This window comes from Brassica napus, chromosome A7 (assembly GCF_020379485.1).
Source record: "Brassica napus cultivar Da-Ae chromosome A7, Da-Ae, whole genome shotgun sequence".
NCBI lineage: Eukaryota > Viridiplantae > Streptophyta > Magnoliopsida > Brassicales > Brassicaceae > Brassica > Brassica napus.
In genome coordinates, this window is record NC_063440.1 from 27547967 (window position 1) to 27570203 (window position 22237).

General features: G+C 35.9%; 5 protein-coding genes and 1 long non-coding RNA gene across 8 annotated transcripts; 2 read left to right on the forward strand and 4 right to left on the reverse strand.

Annotated features, from left to right (window-relative positions):
- Window positions 1-4269: 4269 nt before the first annotated feature.
- Window positions 4270-6028, reverse strand: LOC106357376 (heme-binding protein 2). The gene is given in 2 exon segments (XM_013797051.3): window positions 4270-5380; window positions 5609-6028. Coding segments are annotated over 2 exon segments (705 nt in total). The 5' UTR covers window positions 5884-6028; the 3' UTR covers window positions 4270-4950.
- Window positions 6029-6919: 891 nt separating this feature from the next.
- On the reverse strand, window positions 6920-9268 carry LOC106357374 (heme-binding protein 2). The gene is made up of 2 exons (XM_013797050.3): window positions 8966-9268; window positions 6920-7447 (listed from the first exon to the last, which is right to left on the reverse strand). The coding sequence occupies exons 1-2, from the start codon at window positions 9226-9228 to the stop codon at window positions 7048-7050; spliced, it is 663 nt and encodes a 220-aa protein (XP_013652504.2). The 5' UTR covers window positions 9229-9268; the 3' UTR covers window positions 6920-7047.
- A 519-nt stretch (window positions 9269-9787) lies between these two features.
- On the forward strand, window positions 9788-10873 carry LOC125576392. Its single transcript, XR_007314761.1, has 2 exons — window positions 9788-10223; window positions 10361-10873. It is a non-coding gene; the product is annotated as an uncharacterized LOC125576392 (long non-coding RNA).
- Window positions 10874-12898: 2025 nt separating this feature from the next.
- On the forward strand, window positions 12899-16709 carry LOC125576393 (F-box protein At1g80960-like). 3 transcript variants are annotated; one of them, XM_048736386.1, is made up of 5 exons: window positions 12903-14059; window positions 15178-15374; window positions 15633-15807; window positions 15900-16073; window positions 16257-16709. In XM_048736386.1, the coding sequence occupies exons 1-5, from the start codon at window positions 13787-13789 to the stop codon at window positions 16563-16565; spliced, it is 1128 nt and encodes a 375-aa protein (XP_048592343.1). In that variant the 5' UTR covers window positions 12903-13786; the 3' UTR covers window positions 16566-16709. The 3 variants fall into 3 exon arrangements, with proteins under 3 accessions (XP_048592341.1, XP_048592340.1, XP_048592343.1); XM_048736384.1 differs by having other exon boundaries at window positions 12899-14059; window positions 15178-15807; window positions 16308-16709; XM_048736383.1 differs by having other exon boundaries at window positions 12901-14059; window positions 15178-15807.
- Window positions 16710-18125: 1416 nt separating this feature from the next.
- Window positions 18126-20694, reverse strand: LOC106354696 (solanesyl diphosphate synthase 1, chloroplastic). The gene is made up of 6 exons (XM_048736387.1): window positions 20201-20694; window positions 19959-20089; window positions 19750-19877; window positions 19574-19677; window positions 19364-19491; window positions 18126-18924 (listed from the first exon to the last, which is right to left on the reverse strand). Exons 1-6 carry the CDS (start codon window positions 20415-20417, stop codon window positions 18376-18378), a joined length of 1257 nt encoding a protein of 418 aa, XP_048592344.1. The 5' UTR covers window positions 20418-20694; the 3' UTR covers window positions 18126-18375.
- Window positions 20695-20947: 253 nt separating this feature from the next.
- On the reverse strand, window positions 20948-22031 carry LOC106357372 (glucan endo-1,3-beta-glucosidase). The gene is made up of 4 exons (XM_013797048.3): window positions 21729-22031; window positions 21605-21633; window positions 21289-21526; window positions 20948-21179 (listed from the first exon to the last, which is right to left on the reverse strand). The coding sequence occupies exons 1-4, from the start codon at window positions 21781-21783 to the stop codon at window positions 21148-21150; spliced, it is 354 nt and encodes a 117-aa protein (XP_013652502.2). The 5' UTR covers window positions 21784-22031; the 3' UTR covers window positions 20948-21147.
- Between the last annotated feature and the right edge of the window lie 206 nt (window positions 22032-22237).

The following is a 22237-nucleotide window of genomic DNA, read 5'->3' on the forward strand; positions in this document are numbered from 1 at the left end:
TCGAAGACGACGTTGATACACCTGTAAGCAACGGTTGGAATGATGACCGACAAGAGCTTTTGGTGAAAAGCTCCATGACCGTATAGAAAACAAAGTCCTAACTGACTTGATTTGGCATTGACTAGAATAGATGGACTATGTGAATCCAGTAATGAATAGATGACTATATCCACGACATTGAAAATATATTGAGGCTTGACGAGAAGTTCTAAAGCAACGATGAGCAATGAGTTAAGACAAGAGCTTCTAGTTCCAGCATTACCGTGAAGGAACCATGAAGGTTTGGCCGAACAAATGCCAAATTGCCAGTCGTCAGACTCAAACAAGCTTTGAATGAACGAGCTAGAGTCGGGATTTTCAGATGAGAGAGCTTCTTGCGGTGATTGCATAGGAGAGGCACGACTACGCAGCGGAGAGCTAGTCTCACGTCCGGTAGTGACTGGTCCAGGAGGCGGTGGCTTAGCAGGTATTAGATCTGGCTGGCGATGCATATAATCGAAGAGGTGAGAACGACCAGATCCGGTGAGGCCTCCCTCGAGCTGAGAAGCTCTGGCGTTTTTAACACCAAGAGGAAACGCAACAGCGACGAGAGGAAGTGTAGAGGAAACGGCGACGGCGTGGTGAAATCCGGCCCGGAAGGGAACATGGTGAGCGGAGGAGTGGTGTGAGGATAGTAACATCGGGAGGAGAGTAACGTCTGGAGGGTCTGGTGGTTCCGGAGGGATGACGGGAGAGAGACCTTCAAGCGGAACGTTCAAACACGACGACGGCGGCGGATCTGGAGGGGGCCGGAGACATGACGGAGGAGTAGTGACCATCATAGCCATGGAGAGGAGCATGGCTGCTTCAAAGGGAGGAGGAAGGAGCAGCGTGGCTGAAGCAGGGGAGATCCATCGGAGGCGCCTTGGGATGCGGGTCTGAGAGAGTTTCTAGGGCGAACTCATCGTCTACTAAAGTAAATTATAAATTTTCCGGCTTCCTACAAAACAAACATTATTGATTTTATAATTGATCAAGATTGTTTTTGTTTTCTCTCTTGTTATCCTCTAAACATCGTCAATGGATGTCGTCGAATATTGATAAAGAAGATATAAGATCTCGTTCCAGTCTTTATTCAGTAGATGAGTCGATAATCCCATAAGATAAACTACAGAAAAGATATATATGGACAGTATCTAAGGCTGGCTTCAAGTTGTTTCGTCTTTTTTGGGTGTCCGGTTGCTTCAATTATGTGAATGATGTCGGGCCAAAAATGTACTCAATATCCCATCCATTGTTGTTTGATTTTACGCTCTTTAATTTATGTGTAAAAATAAGACACGTCGATTGGATGCAAGAACACCACTTAGTTTCCTTCTCATCTTGATTGGCTGCAAGGACAGCAACTGTCCGGAGACTCTGCGTAGATTGATAGCTCAGGTCATGTTTGATTTGAATAGAAAAAAAAACAAAATATTCCACAACACAATCTCTAACTCACTCCAAACTATTTTAAGATACTGGATCTACTGGTTAGAGAGATGAAACTCGCAAAACGAAAACGCAAAGACTATGATGAGTTTATGTAAATTGGTTCTCTTTTATTTTTGAATTATTCTTGTTTCACCAAAAAAGCTGTTGTTAGTTTCTTTTATAACATTCTACAACTATTTTATTTGGATGACCGAACGTAGCATAGAAAACCGAAGTTAGGCCTGTTTTAGCTTCTTGAAGATGCAAAACTTTAGATGGATTTTTATTCTAAGATTCTCAAAAAGAAAATCCACGATCAATATACTCTCTTTCAAAAAATTAAAAACTATTATATTTTGTTTCATAAGAAAATAAGTTTTGAGAAAAATTGTTTACATGGAACTTTGTGATATACTCATGCAGTACAGTGAGTGAGTACACTATGAAAAGCTGGTCCCACAAAAAGATGATTCGAATCTTAAAGAAGATGGTACACAAGTTAGTAGACCCTAAAGTCTGACATGTTCGTATCAAGTGGCCTGCAGACTGAGTATAATATCTTGATAATCCAAATTCAAATCCGAGACAAAAAACTCAAATCTATCCCATATATAAAAAATCCTAAAAGATATTGCATTAAAAGACATTAGATATTTAATATACGAAGTTAATCCAAACATATCCAGAATATATAAAATGTTAATCTGAAGTTAAACTCACGACATCCTCAGAAAATTTGAAAAACTCTATGAGATTTTAATTCTCTTTTAAACACCTATACATCTTTCTCTCATTCTCATGGTAACATCATATACATTTTGGATTTGATTATTTATATAGTTATCTTAATCAAATCTCTTAGAACTAATGAGCACGAAGAACATATAATTTTGACACGAAATATTTGAATTACAAGTTTTTTAGTTGTTATCTTCGACAAACTCCACCACAAAATAAACACGGTTGCTTGTAGAATGTTCTCTACCAAACCGAGACTCGGTACTCCCTGCAACAGATGAGTCACAAACAACAATGTCGTTCACCGGTGCTTAACCTGCTGGCTTCTTTTCTTCGGTTTGGATTCACAGGGAGTCGACTATCGTCTTCTGGAGTGTTTCAGCGTCTGGAGTGGACTTCATCAGGCGTAATGGCTGGACCAGGACATTCCCAACCCTGCTTCGCCTGTTCTCCGTTTTGGAGTCGCCTTCAGGATGGACCGCGGTGCGTCGGACCGTTCTCCGGCTGTGATCTCTATTGATCTTTGTTCCTTGATGCAGGTTTCAGTATCAAGTCTGAAACACCCGCCCCTCTCTATTTCCAACCGGGGTTCCAGGGCGCGGAGTTTAGGACACACATGTCTATTTTCCCGACATCTCCGTGTGTCCCGTTTCTGGTCCCATGAGTTTCAGGTGCATTTCCTTCCTTACCGTTGACATTTCCACTTATAGTTCTGCAAAAATGGAAGAGGGAAAAGAGGGGTGAGTACTAATACTCAGTGAGGCGATTCTAGACCAGTCTCTCCCATGAGCCTCTATACGGCTCAATACGAAACGAGAACCGTCTAGTCACTACACTCAGTCAGTGCAACCTATCAGCTAGTTATTAAGTTTCATTTCACAATCAAGCACTGTAATGAACTCAGTCATCACTCAATCATAGAATTCAGTTTATTATTTAAGACTTCCCATCATCCTAGAACTTTATGACCTACACAGCTCAATCGGACCATTCCTCCCCTTTTCTTGCTGCTTCCTGTGAAGTCGCCTGCCCTGGTAGGCCCGTCGCCCAGTTCCTCGGGTACGGACCGCATTTGCAGTGTATTACGACCCCTTCCCGCCAAGACTCGGCGTGACTCAATCTTACCGGCGCCTCTATTCTTACCCTGCCATTTTTATCCGATGCTATGGCCCCGCATCTCCACCGTTTTTGAACGCTACGGCCGCCGCGTTTCATTTCTTTTCACCCTTCCCCGGGTACTTTATCCCACCCTTCTTGGGTAACTTATTCCACCCTTCCCGGGTACTTTTCTAATCATTCATTTTCTTTCCTTTTCTTATCTTTTCCTTTTCCTTATTCTTTAGACTCTTTCATACTTTCCTTTCTAGACGCCACCCGTTCTCGGTGTCACACTCAATTCAGTAAACAACCATTTCACGGATGACCTATCATTCATCTAATCAACCGGTTAATGTTTACTATTAACCTAACTTTTAATTCTTTCTAAGCATCCTAGCTTTCAACCACAAACAAGAATAGATCATCGACCAATCAATTATTCATTATTCAATCACCACAAACAATCCATTTACTGTCCTTAATCAGTATGAGCGTTCTTATGCAGTATGATCTATCAACCTAACATCACTCAGGATCTAAACCATCCTAATTCCTCATTCAACAGTATAAAAGATCATGAACAAGATCTGGAATAGAACACCTCACCTTAGCCTAGATCTGGATCTGGATCTGAGAATAGGGGGTAGGAGAAACGGGATCTGAGATCTATGACACCGCGCGGCCACCACCACCACTCGCGGCTGCTCACGGCGAGGAGAGAAAGACGCGGCCGGGAGAGAGAGAGAAGGAGGCGCGGCGAGGAGAGAGAGAGAGAAGAGACGCGGCGAAGAGAGAGAAGGAGGAGAGAGGCGGCGCAGGGAGAGAGAAAGAAGGAGGCGACGGCTAGGGTTTCCGATCTCCGGGAATTCTCTGCAGGGCTTCGCTTCTAAATTTGTGATGGAAGACTAAGGGATGGAGGCTTGCTTTTATAGGAGAGGCAAGGAACCCTAGGGTTTTAATCAAAATGGGCCGCAGAACGGGCCTGTCCACAAAAAGTTTTTGGACTTGGGTTTTGGGGTGTTACAAAGTCTCTACTCGGATCAACTGAAACTCGAATGGCTGTTGATGATTACATAAATATAGTTAAGCTTTGATCGCATCCATTAGATATTGATCGAACCTTTTGTCTTTTCGATGGTCTTTTTTACCTTTTTTTGAGGTTCTCTCAGACTATTTTGCTGTGTTTAGTATGCTTAGTTCTATTAGGTTTTGATTTAATCAAAACTGATTGTATCACATTGTTTCATTACTTTGCTAATGAAATTCACATACTTATCAAAAAAAAAACACGTTCAGTCGTTCTCTAAGGATTACTACCAAAGAATATACGTAAATTACAAAAATAATTCATGAAAAATGTTTGTAGAACGTTACGTTCTTTACCAAACCGAGACTCGGTACTTCCTGCTGTCCTGGAACCGACGAGTCACAAACAACAATGTCGTTGAGTGGTTCCCCAATGTCGTCCTTTTCGGTTAAAAAACGACTCTTACATTTTTTAACCGAAGTTAAGAGACTGAGGTTAATTATGGTCTAAGAATTATTACCAAAGAATGTACGTAATTTACGAAAATAATTCATGAAAAACATTTTTTTTTATTAAAACATAATTTACTAAAATAATTCTTGTTCACCGAGAAACGATATTAAGAGCTTTTTTTTTCATTTGTCCATCTGAAAAGGCAACCAAATCTCATTGACCCGACCCAAGAACTCGAACGGTGAGTTGTACTGCGCTACAGTGTAAGCAGAAGTCGATCCAAGGCCGCCTGCTTCTCGGCTTTTAGCAATTGCCTTGCCCCATACGGTACCTTTTAGGCTCTCCTCCAGCTCCGCCGCTTCTTCTCCGACACTGTCATCCGACACGTATCCCCCGAATTGCTTCACGGCAACATACCTCGTGTCCCATCTCTGTACATGTAGGTTCTTGGCCGGAGCTGGATCAGGTTGGTTTTGTTTAGGAACTTAGAATGATACAGTGAAGGAGGATTCGCATAAAGGACCGTTGCTCGGAGAGACTTGAGCGATAACCGGAGCTGTCATCTCTATCTTCTGGTTATAATCGTTATTCCCTTGAATGTAACCGAACAATCTGCCCACAAACCACAATCAAAAAGCGATAAAGGATCATAACTTCGAGTCTGTTCAAAAAAAAAAAAAGGTTCGAGTCTGTTCTCCTAAGAAGAGTTACTTTAACTTTGCCTAAAAATATTGTACGGACTCTCAGGCTCACAACCTTCTAGTCGTTAAATAAAATTAAGTTGCCTTATGAAATAAATTTAAAACCCTAATTTCATTTCAGAAGTCGAAATGAACGTACTGGCTAAAACTGGTTCGTGTAGCTTTGACGAGAGAGGCATCTTTAATGGGTTCTGTTGAAATCCAGACGGTAGTATTGTAACGGCGAATCTCGTAGCCGTTACCGGAGTTGACCAACTCGTAGCTCGGACACTCGATTCGGTTACACGACGGTGGAAACTTCCCAACTTGTCCAGGAGCGAGATTAGGTCGGGAACGAGAATCGATGACGTCAGGATTAGCGGAGAGGAGGCTGAGAAGGAACGATAGCGTGAAGATTCTCGGAGCTGCTTCCATGACGGCGGATTTTTTATTTGGTGCTTTTCTTCTTTACTTATAATGGACACACGGATACGTCTTTTTATATGTGGTTCATCTTCGGTCAGGCTTAGGTTATGTCAGAAACTTTCAAATAGAGAAAAAGACTAGGATAGCACCAAACCAAGTTTTTGTTCCCAAAGTAGCACTCAAGGCTCAAAGTCACAAAAATAGGTTTCATTAAAGAGGTAAATATACACTTATACCCCTTGGGTTAATTAATCCAAACCTTAGGGTTTAGAGTTAAGGGGGTGGGGTTTTGGAATTAGGGTTTAAAATTTTATAAAAAATAAATACTAAAATAAAAAATAAAAAATTTTAAAAACAGTTTCAAAAAGTATTTTTAATTTATAAAAAGAAAATTTGAAAAAAAAAATAAAAAAAAATTTCGAAAAAAAAATTTCAAAAAAAAATTATAAAAATTTCGAATCTGAAAAATATAATCTGAAACTATAAAAAAAATTTCTTTTTTTTATTTTATTTATTTTTTTTATTTTTATTTTATTTATTTTTATTTATTTTTGTTAGTTTATTTAATTTTAAACCAAGGGTATTAGGGATATTTTACCCTTTAATGAATGTCATTTTTGTGACTTTCTCCTTCTAGTGCTATTTTTGTGACATAAACTTCAAAAAGTGCTATTATTGACAATTGCCCTTTCAAATACCCTTTTTTATTTTGTATTTTCACGTTTTCTTGTGGAATTCCGGTTTGTAGTTGGTTTCGGTTCTGATATATATATATTTTTTTTTGGGTTTATGGAAAATAAAACCAAACAAAACATTCCTAATTCGGTTTAGTTTGATGCAATCCGATTACATTAAAATTGGTATTACATTCGATTTATTTTAGTTTTATAACAAAAATAATACCAATAATTGATTTATAAACAGTTATTCTCGATTCGATTTCGATTTGAACAGTTTTGTTCGGTTCATTTACGGCTTTTTATTATTTCCAATCCTTGGTACCTTACTAAACTTCTTGTTAGCCAGGAAATGATAAATATGAAAATAATAACCAGAATTTTTATTAATTAAACCGATTTAGTCAAAAGCTATTACAGTCTAGCTTCTTAAACAACTCTCTTAATCCAATTGCATATATACATATTGCATTTAGATTGTGAGGGCGTAAACTCATTACATGTTAAACGGAACAAGAATCTCATTAACTCTAGCAGTGGTCTGGAATGGTGGGTTATAATCGGCGACAAAATAATCTGGCTGCTTTCCTTTGCTCTTCTCGATGTGGAACTTCCATTCAGTGCCGTTGAGGCTATCCATTAGAGCTACAGCTTCTTTAATTGCTAGATCATCCGTCACATACCCACCAATCTGCCTTACGGCTACGTAGGTTGGTTTCCATGTCTGCACGTGAAGGTCATCGGCCAAAGGTGGGGTTTGTTGATTCTTCTTTGGGATGTAGAAGGAGACGGTGTACATGTACATTTCTGCTCCAGGTGTTATTTGTGTGATAACCGGAGCTGTCATGTTCATCTTTATCTTGCTTTTGTTATCTCCTTGTATGTAACGAAATAATCTGTAACCCCCCCCCCCCCCCCCCCCCCCCCACCACCCAAAAAAAAAATTAAATCAATTTTTATTTAAGATAATAAATTAGGATACTAACATCATATATTTGTTATATAGAAGAGAAAGATTTCTTGGAGACTAGTTCGCCCTAGAGCTCCCAGACACGAGTATCGAGACTCGATTGCAGCCGCCGCCTCTCGACGCCGGTGAGCCCTCTGGCCGCCGGCGTCGGGTCCTCCGTTTTAGCTCTTCTCATCTTTCTCGTTTCCGTTTCGTTTCCACCGTTTACGTTAGCTCTCCGACCTGGTTCTCCGTCTCTGTCAACATCTCTGCTCACGCCAAGTTTTCTCCCCGTAGAAAGCTTGTCCTTGTGAGTCGCAGATCTTGGCTGTCTCATTACAGATCTGGTTCCACCGGATCTGACTTTTCATGGGGGATTCCTCAACCCGTCGAGATTCTCGCCGGTTTCAGTTCCCGTTTTCCATCACCGTCATCGTGCTGCTATGCTCACCTCCCCCTCGACGAATACCCACCCCTTGTTGGGGTTGAAGCCATTCATCCTCTCCAAGTTGAGCCTCACAAGCCAGATCCGCCGCCATCTCCGCACCGAAATAGGAAAAGCTTTAGCTATCTTCCTACGCTGTGTCTCATCTCTCCATCTGTTGGTCTGAGGCCTGAGCCGATGACTCACCACTCACCAAATGTATCCCATCCAGTCACCCGTCGCTGCACTTCAACCGCTGTACTGTCATCTTTCCGAAGAGGTCAGGTTTCTTATCTCCTTGGGGTCTTTACCAAAACAGATGTGCAAATATGGTCTTATCTCTCTTGTGCGAAGAGTTTATTATTCACTCATTTGCCGGTGGATTCATCGAGTTCGACTTCATCATCACTAGCAGCCTTCTCCTTGGAGAAGCAAACCACTACCTCCTTGTTAAGGAGTGTTTCCCTTCCAAACATTAAATGGAAGTGTCCATCCATATCTATATCCGTTTTGCTATCTTGCGTAGCGGTTCGTTTGGGACCTGAAGATGCAACGGGTTTCGTTTCGGCGATTCTCTGAGGTGAAGATTGGATGTTAACGTCACTTGTGACTATTTCTCAGTTTTCCGGTCGTGAAGGGGTCGTGAAGGTTTTATCGACGCATTTGAGCTTGGTCTTGAATTCGCTGTCATCTTCTCATGAAGAACTATCCTACTTATCTGCTTTTGTGATTGTAGTTTATCATTTTAATCAAAGAGGATGGTTTATTCCCTCTGTTTATTGTAACCAAACGAGTTGAGATTGAATGAAAGTATGTTGTGTTCAAAAAAAAAAAAACATCATATATTTGTTACAAAAAGCATCACATGCTTTACGTTAATGAAACGTAAAAACCGTAAACAAACAAAATCTTACTTAGTTTTGTTGCGTTTTTTTGTCTATACACAAAACAGAATAAATTTATTTTTAATTCAACAGTTCTATTTAAATCAAAATTCTAGTACAGACTTATAAGAAAATTAGATTGAAAAATGTAAGTTACCGTTGGAAACCCGTTTTGGTGCCCTGGGTCATGGATTGGGCGGTTATGGGATCCGTGGACATCCAGACCGCAGAGTTATACATGCGGATCTCGTACCCGTATCCGGCTTGTACCAATTTGTAGGTTGGGCACTCGTAGTGGTCACACGTTCCTGGACGCATCCCCATAGATGGGTTCCACGGTGCAGGAGCCTGAGAACATGATACAACCACGACTAGGCCGAGGAAGAACGACAGCTTTAAGATGGTTAAACCGGTTTCCATGGTTTAAAAGTGAATAATCTGGTTTCTCTGTAGATACGATTTGACATGTCTTGTGTAATGAATATTTATAGATGCGTTTTTGGGCGTAATAATCAGGGGCGGACGCAGGACAATAATAGATGTGGCACGTGTCCTAGACTCCTAGTCCACCGAGAGCATAACAAATAACATAACCAATCCACTAAAAACATGACAAAGATAGAATTGAAATTATAGAAAATATCCCGGAAAAGGCGGCCAACCTCCTGGAAAAAACAATGTACATGGACGTGAATGTTAAGCCTAAAATATTTAGTAATCATTACACAGAAAATCCTATTTTCTATATTTTTAATTGTTTTTCTCATGCTATATTTATTGTTTTTAGTTGATTGTATAATTATGTGCCTCAATCAAAATAAATTCCTAGATCCTCTTCCCTGGTAATAATAGAGTACAAGGTATTAATATCTTGAGAAAATTGTTTTTTTAGAGCAAAAAAATAATAACATTGTCCCATTAGACTAATCTCATATAGTTTATGTCCCATTAGATTAATTATTTTCAAAATGGCAATAATACCCTTAAATTTTTAATTTTAAATTCGTAACTAAAAATTAATAAATCAAAATTTTAATTTTAAAATCGTTATTACAGTTAATAAATTAGTCTACTGTATTTAGATATATTTGATATTATAATAATTTAAATAACATTAAACTTAAAACAAAAATCCCCAATCTAAACCTAATCCCCTCCACCCCGACGAACTCTCCCCCTCTTTCTCTCTTCCTCTTTTGGTTTCGACAACAAATACTGAATCTCCCGCCACCACCCCTAACAACGGCTCCTCTTCTCTGATGTAGTGTATTCTCTGGTTTCCCTCTCATGGTGTGCTCTTCATCTCTTCTTCTTCGATTTTTTTTTTTTGTGTTCTAATCTGGTGTTTAATTTCATGTGTGGGAAAAACTCTTCATCTCCGGCGTGAATCTCTTCTTCTCCTGTCAAAATTGAAGGTAAGCCATCTCTTCTATTTGATATTTCGTTTTGTTCTTTTGATTAACAAAAATCCAAAATTGTATGATAGTCTCATTGTTCTTTGTTTTGTTTCAAAATCCAAAATTATATGATATTTGGGTTTTTACTTTTTCAGGCTTGACAAAACGAGGGTTTATGTTGTTGGAGCTGTATTCTTCACTGGTGTCACAGTAGCCTCTCTACCCTGTCTCTGTGGTCAAAACAAGGCTTTAAGTTGCATCCAAAGATATCGTTGGGTCTGAATAAGACAGTGATAAAGAAAACAACGACGAGGAGAAGGAAGCTCAAGGCAGTGACACGGACTATAGTGAAGATGGAGAAGAAGCCAATGGCAAGAAACAAAGCACTCGTGGCAGAGGACGTGGCCGTGGTCGCGGCGGCCGCTCTGGTAATGGAAAAGTTTTGCCGGTGACAACCGGTGGGAGAAGAGGAAGACCATGTAAATCTTAGTAACTACTTTGACTTTGATGTGGTTTCTTTTTAACAGTTTTGTTTCTTTTTCAAACAATGAGAGGCTGAGAAACATTTGCTTAAAGCTTGATCCTCCAGAGTACTTTTTACCGGCTTTTGTATTCTTATGTAATCCACATCGAATGATTTATTAATCTAGAGAGCACATTTCCGTTAAGACAGTTTTCAGAACTCATTGATCTTCGACCGGTTTTAGGTTTTGATGGAATATCCTGTTTGAACACAACTTTCAAACGGAAACAATAAACTAAATCCATTCTGAACAAAACTCATACTTTTCCGAATTGAGATTCTAAACACAACATCCTATAACGAAATAAGAGTGATTTTTATTTAACTAAATGATAAAAAAGAACAAAAATGCTAGAGTAGACCTTCAAACTCGGGTTTGGGCGCTAATCAAACTTAAACCAGCCACTGGACTACCATATCTTTCATGTCATCATTGATAATGATTTATTATTAAGATGTTATCTAAAAAACATTTTCGATTTTTTTCAAATATGGAAATAAAATATTTTCAAATATGGAAACAAAATATTTTCAAATATTTTTCAAATATTTTGTTCCATTATTTTTGGAACTGATTATCATTATCCGTAGAATATGTATTCTACTAAATTTAGAATATAGTAATCATGTTTGAAATCAATTTCTACTTGTTTTAGATTTACAGTAAATCTGTAGAAGTCGGTTTCTAAGTGTTTTAGATTTATATTAATGTGTAGATTTTGATTTCTACAGATTTTAGATCGGTAGGTTACGCGCGGAATGTGTATTCTAAATATTTTTAGAATACTCTTATTTATGTAGATCACGTATTCTAAACATTGTAGATTCAGTGAAAAAAGTGGATTTTGTTTTCTACTTCGTAGAATGTCATTTCTACTTTATTTAGAACATAATCTGAAAATTATGATTAAAAAATTTTTAGAACTGAAAAAAATACCACTAAATTCATATAGGTATTTTATCAATAGTTACTATTTTTCTAAATTTTTTATGTTTGTAAGACTATTTATAAAATTTATTTTCAAAAATATTAAAGGGTATTATAGACTAAAATGGTACAAAATAGAGATTAGTCTAAAAGGACATAGTTACCATTTTTTTGCTCTAAAAAAACAATTTTCCCTAATATCTTTGTCTAGATAACCTTCGAAGAAGTTTGACCTATAATGGGAGTCAGATGGCAAGAATCGTTTTAAAGATTTGGGTAAAACAGATCCCTTAATTGAAAAAACATATTCCCCAATTGACTATATATAGTATATTTATAAGGCAACAATAGTGATATCCACGAACAATTATAAGTTGCATGTATACCAAAAAAAAATATGTAGGACAGCTCAATAAATTTATAGATTCCACGATAAAAAAGAAATTTCGGGACTTTATAACTAATATTGATAAAAAGTTTTTAACAAATATATTTATTTTTTTAAAATAAATTTTGTGAGGAAAAAAATATTCATATAAAATATTTTTATATCTTTTATATTATTATTTTTTGTAAAACTACATATATTTTAAAAATCAACTATTAACTATCAAGAAATAAGAGATATCAGATTGGATTCAGACGGTCACACAGTTTAATTCCCACTTAAGCCGGCACTGATAATATGAATAATTTAGTGCTAGTAAAATTGAACAGCCTTAAAACTTTTCAATTGCTAAATAGGAAGTGACCTTAATTCAACTAAATAATGTCCGATATTTGAAAAAAATATCAAAGAATGGACTCAACTGAAGTGATGAAGAGTTTTAGCTTGAGACTTATCTTGTGAGAAAAGAAATTTCACTAAAGAACATTATAATCTATTTGGAGAAAAACGTAAATGCAACATGCTCTAGTGTATGACTAAAAGCTTCATAAATAAATCAGCATATGCTGATTTCGTATACACACTGTGTCAGTGTGAATGTGTAATTATTAAGGTATGAGGGTGCGATGAGGATGTGGTTTGAATCACAAAGCATATGCTGATTTCGTCTGTCTGTCATAATTTATTTGGTTTTAGATAGCAGATTTCAAAATAGAGCAACATCTATTGTAAAACTGTTTTTGGAGATGAATTGATTTAACATTCTTTTATTTGTAAAAGAATGTGTAATTTTAGAGGTTTGAATATGGAGTACGTGCGTGAACTTCATGTGTTTATGAAAATGATTGGAAACATAAACACACTAAATGCTTTATAATTTTACACACTTGATCATTCTCGCTATCATTTTATTACATTAGATATATCACTTGATCATTCTTTGGCAAAACTTATCCTAAAGAGATTATGCGACATTTAAATTGCAAACCCGAGTTGAGTATTTTTATTTAGTTGAACTTTATTAAAAGTAAAAAATCATCTCTTAGAATATATAGTCAAAATTAGTATATCCTTTGATTTCTTTCGAAACCAAGTTTTATTTTTCTCATTGTGTATATGTATAACATCTAAAGTACTTTTCATTCACATAATTTTATACTATATACTTTAAAGAAACTAATTTTTATTTTTTTGCAAATATACTTTTTGGGTACATAATATACCAAAAAAAAGATAAAATTATTTATTTCCATATTTCAAATGGCAGATATTGTGCAAATGAAAACAATAAAAAGATAAAAATCATGGGATTTTTACTGGACAATAACACTGCTAGATTTTTTTTGTCTCTAATTAATCTGTTTTATGATTATCTCATTGTCATTAACTACATCAAACGTACATATTTATCTCTCTTTTCTTTTATATAGTTAGAGCATCACTAAATTTGGAGTTTCTTATCATTAATTATATTAATTTTAATATGTGATTAATTTTTAATATAAACAATAATGCTAATCAGCGAATGACAAATGTCATAGTTGTTTCTTAAAATTGTGTGAAAGTTACGTTTCTCCTCCTTTATTCTCTTTTCTCATTTTTAACACTTTGTTGAAAAAATCACATTTCTTGTCACCTATAAAAAAAATGCTCTAGGAGTCTCTTAAATAAAGAATCAGTCTCTCTTTGTTTTGTGTCCATCTTATGCACAAAACCACATCTGCTTCTTAGTGGTCCAATCAATGGATAAATCAATATCATCCACAGAAGGAGAAATGGTGCATGTCGAGGTGATCAATACTGATGATTATATTAGTAAACTCTCAAACGATCTCTTGCTTGAGATCTTATCAAAATCATCGACGGAAGAAGTCATTAAAACTAGTATTCTATCGAAAAGATGGGGGAATGTGTGGAAGAAGACGCCTTGTCTGTGTTTGGACATGCGGAGGATCGTAAAAACCACAACTCTTTTGCCGGGTGTTTTTCATCAAGCTGCTAATTCAGTGACAAAAGTCTATTTCTTTTCCTTAATATTTTCCTTCATAAGTTTTAGAAGAAGAAAAATTACATGAATAGATCTGGTTTTAAGATTGATGGACTAGGTTGGTTGGTGCTAACTATATTATGAACACTTAAGATAACCCATGAGATGATCTTGTTTGTTGATTGTTATAACCTATGAATACATTTCTCTAGGTCAAATAACATCACTTGAGAAAGAGAGGTTCTACTTATTGTAGATATCAAATAAGTTTGGTGGAATTTTATTTTGAATTTTTCTGAAAGATTGAAGTTAACGGTTTTTCGCGCGAAAGTTTTAAATTTTAAATTTACAATCGTTAGATTTGAGATTGATGATTACAGATCAGTGAGTTGTTATTGTAGTGAATAGTAAATCTAGATGAAAATGATCTCTTGCCTTTTTGCATTCAAAATGGTACATCAGATATATTGAGTTTTATTTTAAATTTCGCGCTTTTGCTAAAGATCTAGACTGTGTATCTTCGCGCGTAATATTTAATTTTTGAATTATATGATCAATAGATTTATGTTTCTCTAAAAAAATATCAATAGATTTGAGATCTAATATATGTTATTGAATTCTTATGGTAATAAATAGGAAATCTAGGAAGACATGATCTCTTGCTTTTTTCATATAGAATAAACACTTGCATTATAAAAAAAAAAGGCACACTCAATATATTACATTCTTTTGTTTGAAATTCATTGTTTTATAAGAGATTAGCATATTTTTTTTTTACTGAAAATATATTTTTTCTTTATATTATATGATCAAGATATTTGAGACACACCAGTCATTTGTGTTGTAGTGAATAGTAAACCTAAGAGAACATGATCTATTGCCATTTACACCTAGAAGTAATACGTGCATTCAGAAAGGTATACACTAATATCTATCATAATTCAAATTGTGGATTCATAATCTGATATGCATTCTTAAAGTACAGTAGTATACAATCACTTATCCCTTTTCTGCAAAGTCCAGTATATATAGGGTAACTAGTGTATTGTTCATGAGATTTAAAGAGTTATTTTTCTTGTTAAATTTATTGCAATATAATTGTAAGATATTGAATTAAAAAATGTCTTAAATTCTTTGGCTTTGTAGGTTATACAGGATCACTGTGGCCATTTGGAAAGATGCACAATCTACCATGACTCACGCCAATGTGAAAACGGGATGTTGGAGTTTTGGATTCAGTCACTGGTTAATGTGAAACACATCAAGGATCTCACACTTGAAAACTTTTCTCCCGGTTCGAAATCAAACAACAGATCCAATGTCACACTTGACTTGCCTCCTAGGTCATTTTCTCATCCACGCCTCACATCTCTCTCGCTAAGCCAGTACAACTTAAAAGCTCCACATGCTTTCTTGGTTTGCTGGAATTTAAAGAATCTCAAACTGATTGGTATCTCTTCTGAGGTTGAAGTCTTTAATGCAGTCCTTGTGGCTTGCACTTCTCTCGAAGTGCTTGCACTAGAGATCACTTGCCACAGAAAATATGGTATTCTGAAGATTGATAACCACAACCTAAAGTTCTTATATCTATCATGTTCTAGGATAAAAGGCGTTGAGGTGTCTTCACCCAGCCTAGATATCATCTCCATTGGATCTCTCTCGTGTGAGATGGAGAACTTCATCATTGCAAGCCCTAGACTCCATTTTAATCGAAACTATTGGGCTACAGGAAAAGTCTTTCCTCACACTAGCTATTATATATCATGCCCCTATCAGGTATATATTTCTTTTGGATGCTATTGTACTATTTTGATAGAGAAAGAAATGGTATCAATACTTAACAATTTTGACACATATATGAATGTCAGGGGGAAGCAAGCATTGGACATGAGATCATGATGAACGGATCCAATGTTTGTATGAAAATGTTTGCATCAATGTCGGTGAGTGTAGACTTAACTAATGCAAAAGAAGTTGAGATGCTCAGACAAGTGTTAGCTGTATGGCCTGGAGACATGCAAGAAGTTGAGATTTTGTTTAAGGTACGTTCATCCTATGTTTCAAATTAGAACATGATCATATATAGAATTAGCCACTATATATCTAGAGAGTGACACACACACACACACACATATATATATATATATATATATATATATATATATATATATATATATATATATATATATATATATATATATATATTTTTTTTTTTGGTTATATAGAGTAACAATGCTGCTAGGAAAGAAAGTGAGTCTTCCATTGGAAATACACAGAACGCGTTTTGGGAAGATACAAAACCGTTTCCCAGCGCTCAGTTCTGTGCATATACTGTATGGTTGTCTAACTTTAGCGGTTCAAATGAAGAGTTTGCGTTAGCCTCGCGTATGATAATGCAAGGGACGGTAGCAAGGTGTATGATCATTAAACCATCGACGGTTTCTCCAGCTAACAAGTTGGAGATTGAAGCGGCAATAGCCAGGCTGAAGGAGCTTCCAAAAGGTCACGAGAACCTTCGTATCGTGATGTTCTGATGAGTTGTTGTTTGAATCTAGCCATTGGCTATATATCTAGAGAACTCTTCCGAGTCTCGTTTCAAGTATTGCTTTGGTATTTCTCTTTTTTTTTTTTTCTTATGTTTCAGATATTTGGGATGTTATTTGAGTTCACTTGAAGTTTATTTGAGTGTTGGTTATTATCTTATTGTCTTGTTGAGTTCTTGACTTGCGCAATATGATTTGTCAAAAGGGATTATCTATCATGAGTTGACAAAACCTATGTGCTTGTTAATTGGTTAAGTTAGGGTACATATATACTTATTCAGTAATCGTAAGGGCCAGAGAGTAGGTAATAGTATAGTAAATTTCTGTATTAGAAGAAAGTTCTACAAATAACATATTACATGTATTTCACTATACTAAATCGAATATATAGCTCCATTACATTTTTTTTTTAATTTTTAATGTATTAAATAAAAAAGCAAAAAAAGCCTCATCTGGTTAGAAGTCATTTACTCACACTCACGGCTTAGAAAACGTTACAAACTTTTCGTTAATTGATTTTCTATAGAACTATTAAGAAATAAAAGTCACCTTTTTTTTACATCAATAAAAAGTGACCCATAAAAAACCAAAATTCGTAACGCCTCTCTTCCCCATGACTTGAGCCAGCAATTTCATCTATCACATTTTCTGAAACGCTTCTTAAAGTCTCTAACCTTTTTACGTTATGTATCTTAAAGATTTTATTGGAAAGCAATAGATTCTGAAAAGGTCCCATCACATTAAGCAGAAAATGAACAAAAACTTAAACAACTTTAGATTTAACCACAAAACTTAATTTATAAACTAATAAATCTATCTGCTTATAATAACAGTTTGATTGGATCGAATTATAAATATTTCCTGACTACTGTTTTATAAATTGATTGAATTAGTAGTATTATATTTTCTAAATTATTAAGTGAAGTATATTAGTTTATATTTAATTTAATTGAATTAACAAAAACGTAACATGTTCAATTTTATATAGATGTAATAAATCTATAAGAATTTCTTTTTTAAAATTTTTTATAGTTTTGACCCAAAAAAAATTCCTCTAGTAAGTATTAAGATGCTATACATAGAATCTATTCAAATACAAAATCCATGGCTTGGGGTTTCTCTATAGAATCTTAACTAAAGCTATAGCAAAGTTTAACAGTTGAGGTCAGCACCGTCTCAAATTAGTTAAGGGTCATGTTCAAAAAAATTATTAAAAGTATATTTAGCATGTAATAAAATAATTTTAAAATTTTATAGCTCTATATATATATATTTGATGTCTTTTTAAAAATTACTCTAAATTTAGTAATATATCTAAAATTTTAAAGTTTTAAACTATAATTTATATTTACTTTTAAAACAATTCTTGATTTTTTTTTTCTTGTACCAATGGTCAAATCCTGATCCTAACTACACTGGCAAGTAACCACCAGGGTCCATGGGGTTTCAAATCATCGGTGAGACGATCAAATTCTTTAAGCATCATGGTTTCTTTGAGTCTAAAACCTTTTACAAGAAGATGTTGCTAAGGTTATTGTAACATACATCAAATAAAAAACATAAGTTTTGGCAAATCATATTCAAAAAGAAGTATGGTTGGAGTTCACATAGTCATATACAATATGGCACATCATGAGCAAGGAAGAATAAGAGGTTCCTTGGATTCCAAGTGTGTTACTACTTTTTGAAATTCAAGTAACAATTGCTGCCAACACAGCCTCTGTATTGCAGCCAAATACTATTTTAATGTGATACAAATCTCTGTATTGCTTTACTGTACTATAATAATCATGTCTTCTAACTAATCGATTCTTTCAAGATTAAACATCACCATTTCTTCTAGAGCTGACCTGAAGCCACTCTGAGGCAAACACTGCAGATTCTTCAAAGCTTCATCAGCTTTCTCCCTAGCCAACTCTTGCGCTCTTCTGATTCCACCGCCTTCTCTCACCAACTCAATCCCTTCTTCCAGCGAACCCTCCTCGCAGAACTCAGACTCTATGATCTCTCTCAGCCTCGGCTCCTTCTCCAGAGCGAAAATCACAGGCGCGGTTAAGTTGCCTTTAGCCAAATCACTCCCTGCTGGCTTCCCTAGCTGCTCTGACGACTGAGTGAAGTCCAAAATGTCATCGACCACTTGGAAAGAGAGGCCAAGATTCTTCCCGAACTGGTACATCTGCTCTGTCACATCGGTACCGACTCTGCTGAAGATGGCAGCTCCTTTGGTGCTTGCAGCTACCAACGAAGCTGTCTTGTAATAACTCTTGAGCAAGTAGTCTTCGAGTGTAACGTCACAGTCGAACAGACTTGATGCTTGCTTTATCTCTCCGCTCGCAAAGTCTTTGATCACCTGGATACAATGATAAGTTAGTGAAATGAGATTCACAACACAATGCTCTGTGACAACATTCTAGAGTAGGCCTGCGGGTTCAGGTAGGTCGGTTTGACCAGAATTTCACCGAATTGAACCAGAAAAAGTTTATTTCGGTACAGTATTCGGGTATTTCGGTTTTAAAATTTTTTACCGAAACTAACCAAAATTTTTGGTTTCTGTTATATTTCGGTTAAAAATTTAGTTAATTTCGGTTAGTTAGGTCAATTCGATTCAAAATTTTAGTTAATTTGGTTAGTTCGGTTTGAAATTGGTTAACAAATTTTTTTCGAGAAACCAAACTAACCGATTACCAAACCAAAAACCAAATTTTTTTTATTAACATACCGAATTGAACCGAACCAACCAAAATTGGTTCGGTTCAAAACAGCAGGCCTATTTTAGAGTACTCAAGTACCTGACTTATGAGCTTGATAACTTCCAGGTTCTCGAGGTTGGCTAAGTACCATGATGCTTGAGCAAACATGAAATCACCAGCTAATACAGCTACTCTCGTGCCAAAAAGCTCATGAACTGTTTCCTTACCTGTCATTTTACACAGAGATACTTAACTAAAACCAAACATTGTTCCAGGAAACATATGAAACATGAATGAAAACTCACTCACCTCTGCGCATATCACTCTCATCTAACACATCATCATGTATCAAGCTTGCAGTGTGAATCATCTCAATGATCTCACCTAAACGCCTATGTTCCGTTGTAAGTTCCCTGCATCAAAACAATCAATTCCATGCTATAAGACAGATACATAACACAAAAGACAAGTGTGTAGATTATTACTTTAGGCCAGCTAGCTCTGCAGTGGCTCGTGAAACAAGGAACACTAAACCGGGTCTCATCCTTTTACCACCAGCTCCGAAGATTTGCTCAGCTGCAGATATCAAAACCGGATTCTCTGCACCCACTATCTAATAAAAGAAAGCAACAACTCGATCTCAAGCAGTGCAAAAAAGAACAATAAGAAGAAAGAGTTTTATTCTGATACTAACCGATAAAAGATTATCATTCAACATCTGAAGATCATCAGCTACAACCTCAAACAGATTCACCAATGAAATAGGCTGCTTTGATGACGACTCTTGCCTCAAATCAAAACTCACCGTTTTAGCTTCACCTATCCCTACACAACATCATCATAAGCGTAAAAAGCATAAAAAGCAGAACAAGGGACAATATTTGTAATAACAATAAGTGAGACTGAGACAAGAACATGAGCTTCTAGACTTCTTACCGTTGACCAAAGAAATCTCTTTGGGTTTTGTCGGCACAGCTTTGCAGCTCCTCCCCACGTCACGCCGGATAAACAGCAGATTCCCGCCGCCGCCATAGCTTCTCGTCACACCAATCTTACAAACAGTTTTGGGAAACTGACGACGACCACAGCCACATGAGATCAGATCAAGCACACTCGTACCCAAGTCTATATTCCGACACGATGTCATCATCATTCTCGCAGAACCCAGAATCAAGTTAAGCTCTAAATGACTTGAGGATTATCAAAGCTCTTGTGTAAAGGTTGAAGCTTTAACACATGAAAAAAAGAAGCTTAACTCTTTTTCTCCGCCGAGAGATTTGAGTGTATGGAAAAATTACAACCAGAAAAGTATTAAAAAATACAAACTTTTTAATATTATAAAAATAAAATAAAACAAGTGGGGTGGTTTAATTAGATTCGAGTGGACGAAACGAGCCCACATGTGGAAGTGAAGATTTTGAGAGAGACGACTGTATTCGTTTTTGTTCAATACCAGAAGGCGAAGAGGAGAGAAGAGGGAAACCATTGAAACAGAGTTCATCGTCTCCACTTATCTTATCTGAAGCTGAGATCTTGCCACGTATTATTATTATCCTTTTATTTTTATATTCAGCTCCTTGTATTAATACTTATTAACGTTTTCAGGCTCCAAAGTTTTGAAATTAATTTTAACTCCTTTTTTTTCTCTTTTTGTTTTGTTTTCAAGTCTTGCGAATGATTAAATTCTGAAAAAAAAACTTACGTTAAACTCTTTCTTGACCGTATGGGTAAGTGTACTTGCATGCTGATAAACTTTCAATAACTAAACATTTAACACTTGAAATATCAAAAATTTGAATTTTGGATAATTAAGATTAAAAACTCGTAAAGCATGCTCCTTTGATTTCTTGTAACAAAGACGTATGAAGTCTTATGATTTTTGCTCATTTGTAGTCATAGTAGCAGTTTCCATAGCCTGAAAATAAGGAGGGGGGGGAACGAAAATTTTAGTCTAACATTTTCTGTAATATTTGTTTTAGAAAGAAGAAGAAAAAAGAGATGCAGTAACATGGACATCCACTCACTTGGATTGGTTATGACAATAAGTCCAGAGTTCTTGAAATTGCAGTTCCAATAGTTTCTTCCATTAGCTTGGTAATAAAGATTCATGGCGACAGAAGCATGGTTTATAAGATTACCGGGGGAGTAACATGGACATCCACTCGATAAAACGCGACAATCCACATGAGAGCATGCGTAGTTTATGTTATCTAGAAGTGCTGCTTGATCCGAAGATGGTTTAGCAACACACCAAGTCTTCATCTATTACAACAAAACTCATTAGAGTAAGTAGAACGAACATTGTGTTAGCTTATAATGATAACTAGTCTAATCATATACCTCTGCGTTGACTTTGATAAAGTTTATTTCTGTGAGGAAAAGAATACCAAGATGAAACTGTTAAGTAAAACTAGTGACATGTAACGTAAGACGATTCAGTAAGTAAACTAAGATCGTTGAGTACCTGACGAGAGGTAGAAGAAGATGAGGAAGCAAAGGCACATCCATGCTTTAGCCATGTTGTTTGATTTTTTTTCTGGGTGAGAATTCTTCTACAAATCTTTTGTATATATAAATGATGAGCGAGTGATCAGTCATGAATTTTCTTATAAAGAAAGAGATTTTTTAGTTTATGTTTTCACGCTTTTGAGGTGAATAATCCAGCAAATTGCTTACAAGTAAAGTAAGAGTTTTAGCAAAAGTGACGGTATAAACCGTATTGTTAGAGATCATGTCGGTTTTGGTTTAAAGTTAAACCTAAAGAATCATATTCCATCTTTTGTAATTGGCCATTTAAAACACACAAAAAAAAGAAAAGATATGTCCATAAGTTATTACACTAGAAATAGTTTGATATCCTTAAATTTATATATAACTTTTTTGTCAAAATTTTTATATTTAAATTAAAAAAATAGCCTCCAAGAAGTTCATCTACAAGGTTTAATGTGTGAGAATAACCTAAAAGAGATCACC

Bases quoted from the DNA above. Each gene is read 5' to 3' on its own strand.
- LOC106357374 (XM_013797050.3), bottom strand. From the start codon at position 9,228: ATGGAAACCGGTTTAACCATCTTAAAGCTGTCGTTCTTCCTCGGCCTA. The intron at 7,448-8,965 runs GTAACTTACATT...GGGGGGTTACAG, and splicing joins ACCAAAACGGGTTTCCAACG to ATTATTTCGTTACATACAAG.
- LOC125576393 (XM_048736383.1), top strand. From the start codon at position 13,787: ATGGATAAATCAATATCATCCACAGAAGGAGAAATGGTGCATGTCGAG. The intron at 14,060-15,177 runs GTCTATTTCTTT...TTGGCTTTGTAG, and splicing joins CTGCTAATTCAGTGACAAAA to GTTATACAGGATCACTGTGG. The intron at 16,074-16,256 runs GTACGTTCATCC...TTGGTTATATAG, and splicing joins AAGTTGAGATTTTGTTTAAG to AGTAACAATGCTGCTAGGAA.
- LOC106354696 (XM_048736387.1), bottom strand. From the start codon at position 20,417: ATGATGATGACATCGTGTCGGAATATAGACTTGGGTACGAGTGTGCTT. The intron at 19,878-19,958 runs GTTAGTATCAGA...TTCTTTTATTAG, and splicing joins TGAATGATAATCTTTTATCG to ATAGTGGGTGCAGAGAATCC. The intron at 19,678-19,749 runs GTAATAATCTAC...GTTTTGATGCAG, and splicing joins GCAGAGCTAGCTGGCCTAAA to GGAACTTACAACGGAACATA.
- LOC106357372 (XM_013797048.3), bottom strand. From the start codon at position 21,783: ATGGCTAAAGCATGGATGTGCCTTTGCTTCCTCATCTTCTTCTACCTC. The intron at 21,634-21,728 runs GTACTCAACGAT...TTTTCCTCACAG, and splicing joins CTTCTTCTACCTCTCGTCAG to AAATAAACTTTATCAAAGTC. The intron at 21,180-21,288 runs GTGAGTGGATGT...CCTTATTTTCAG, and splicing joins TATTGTCATAACCAATCCAA to GCTATGGAAACTGCTACTAT.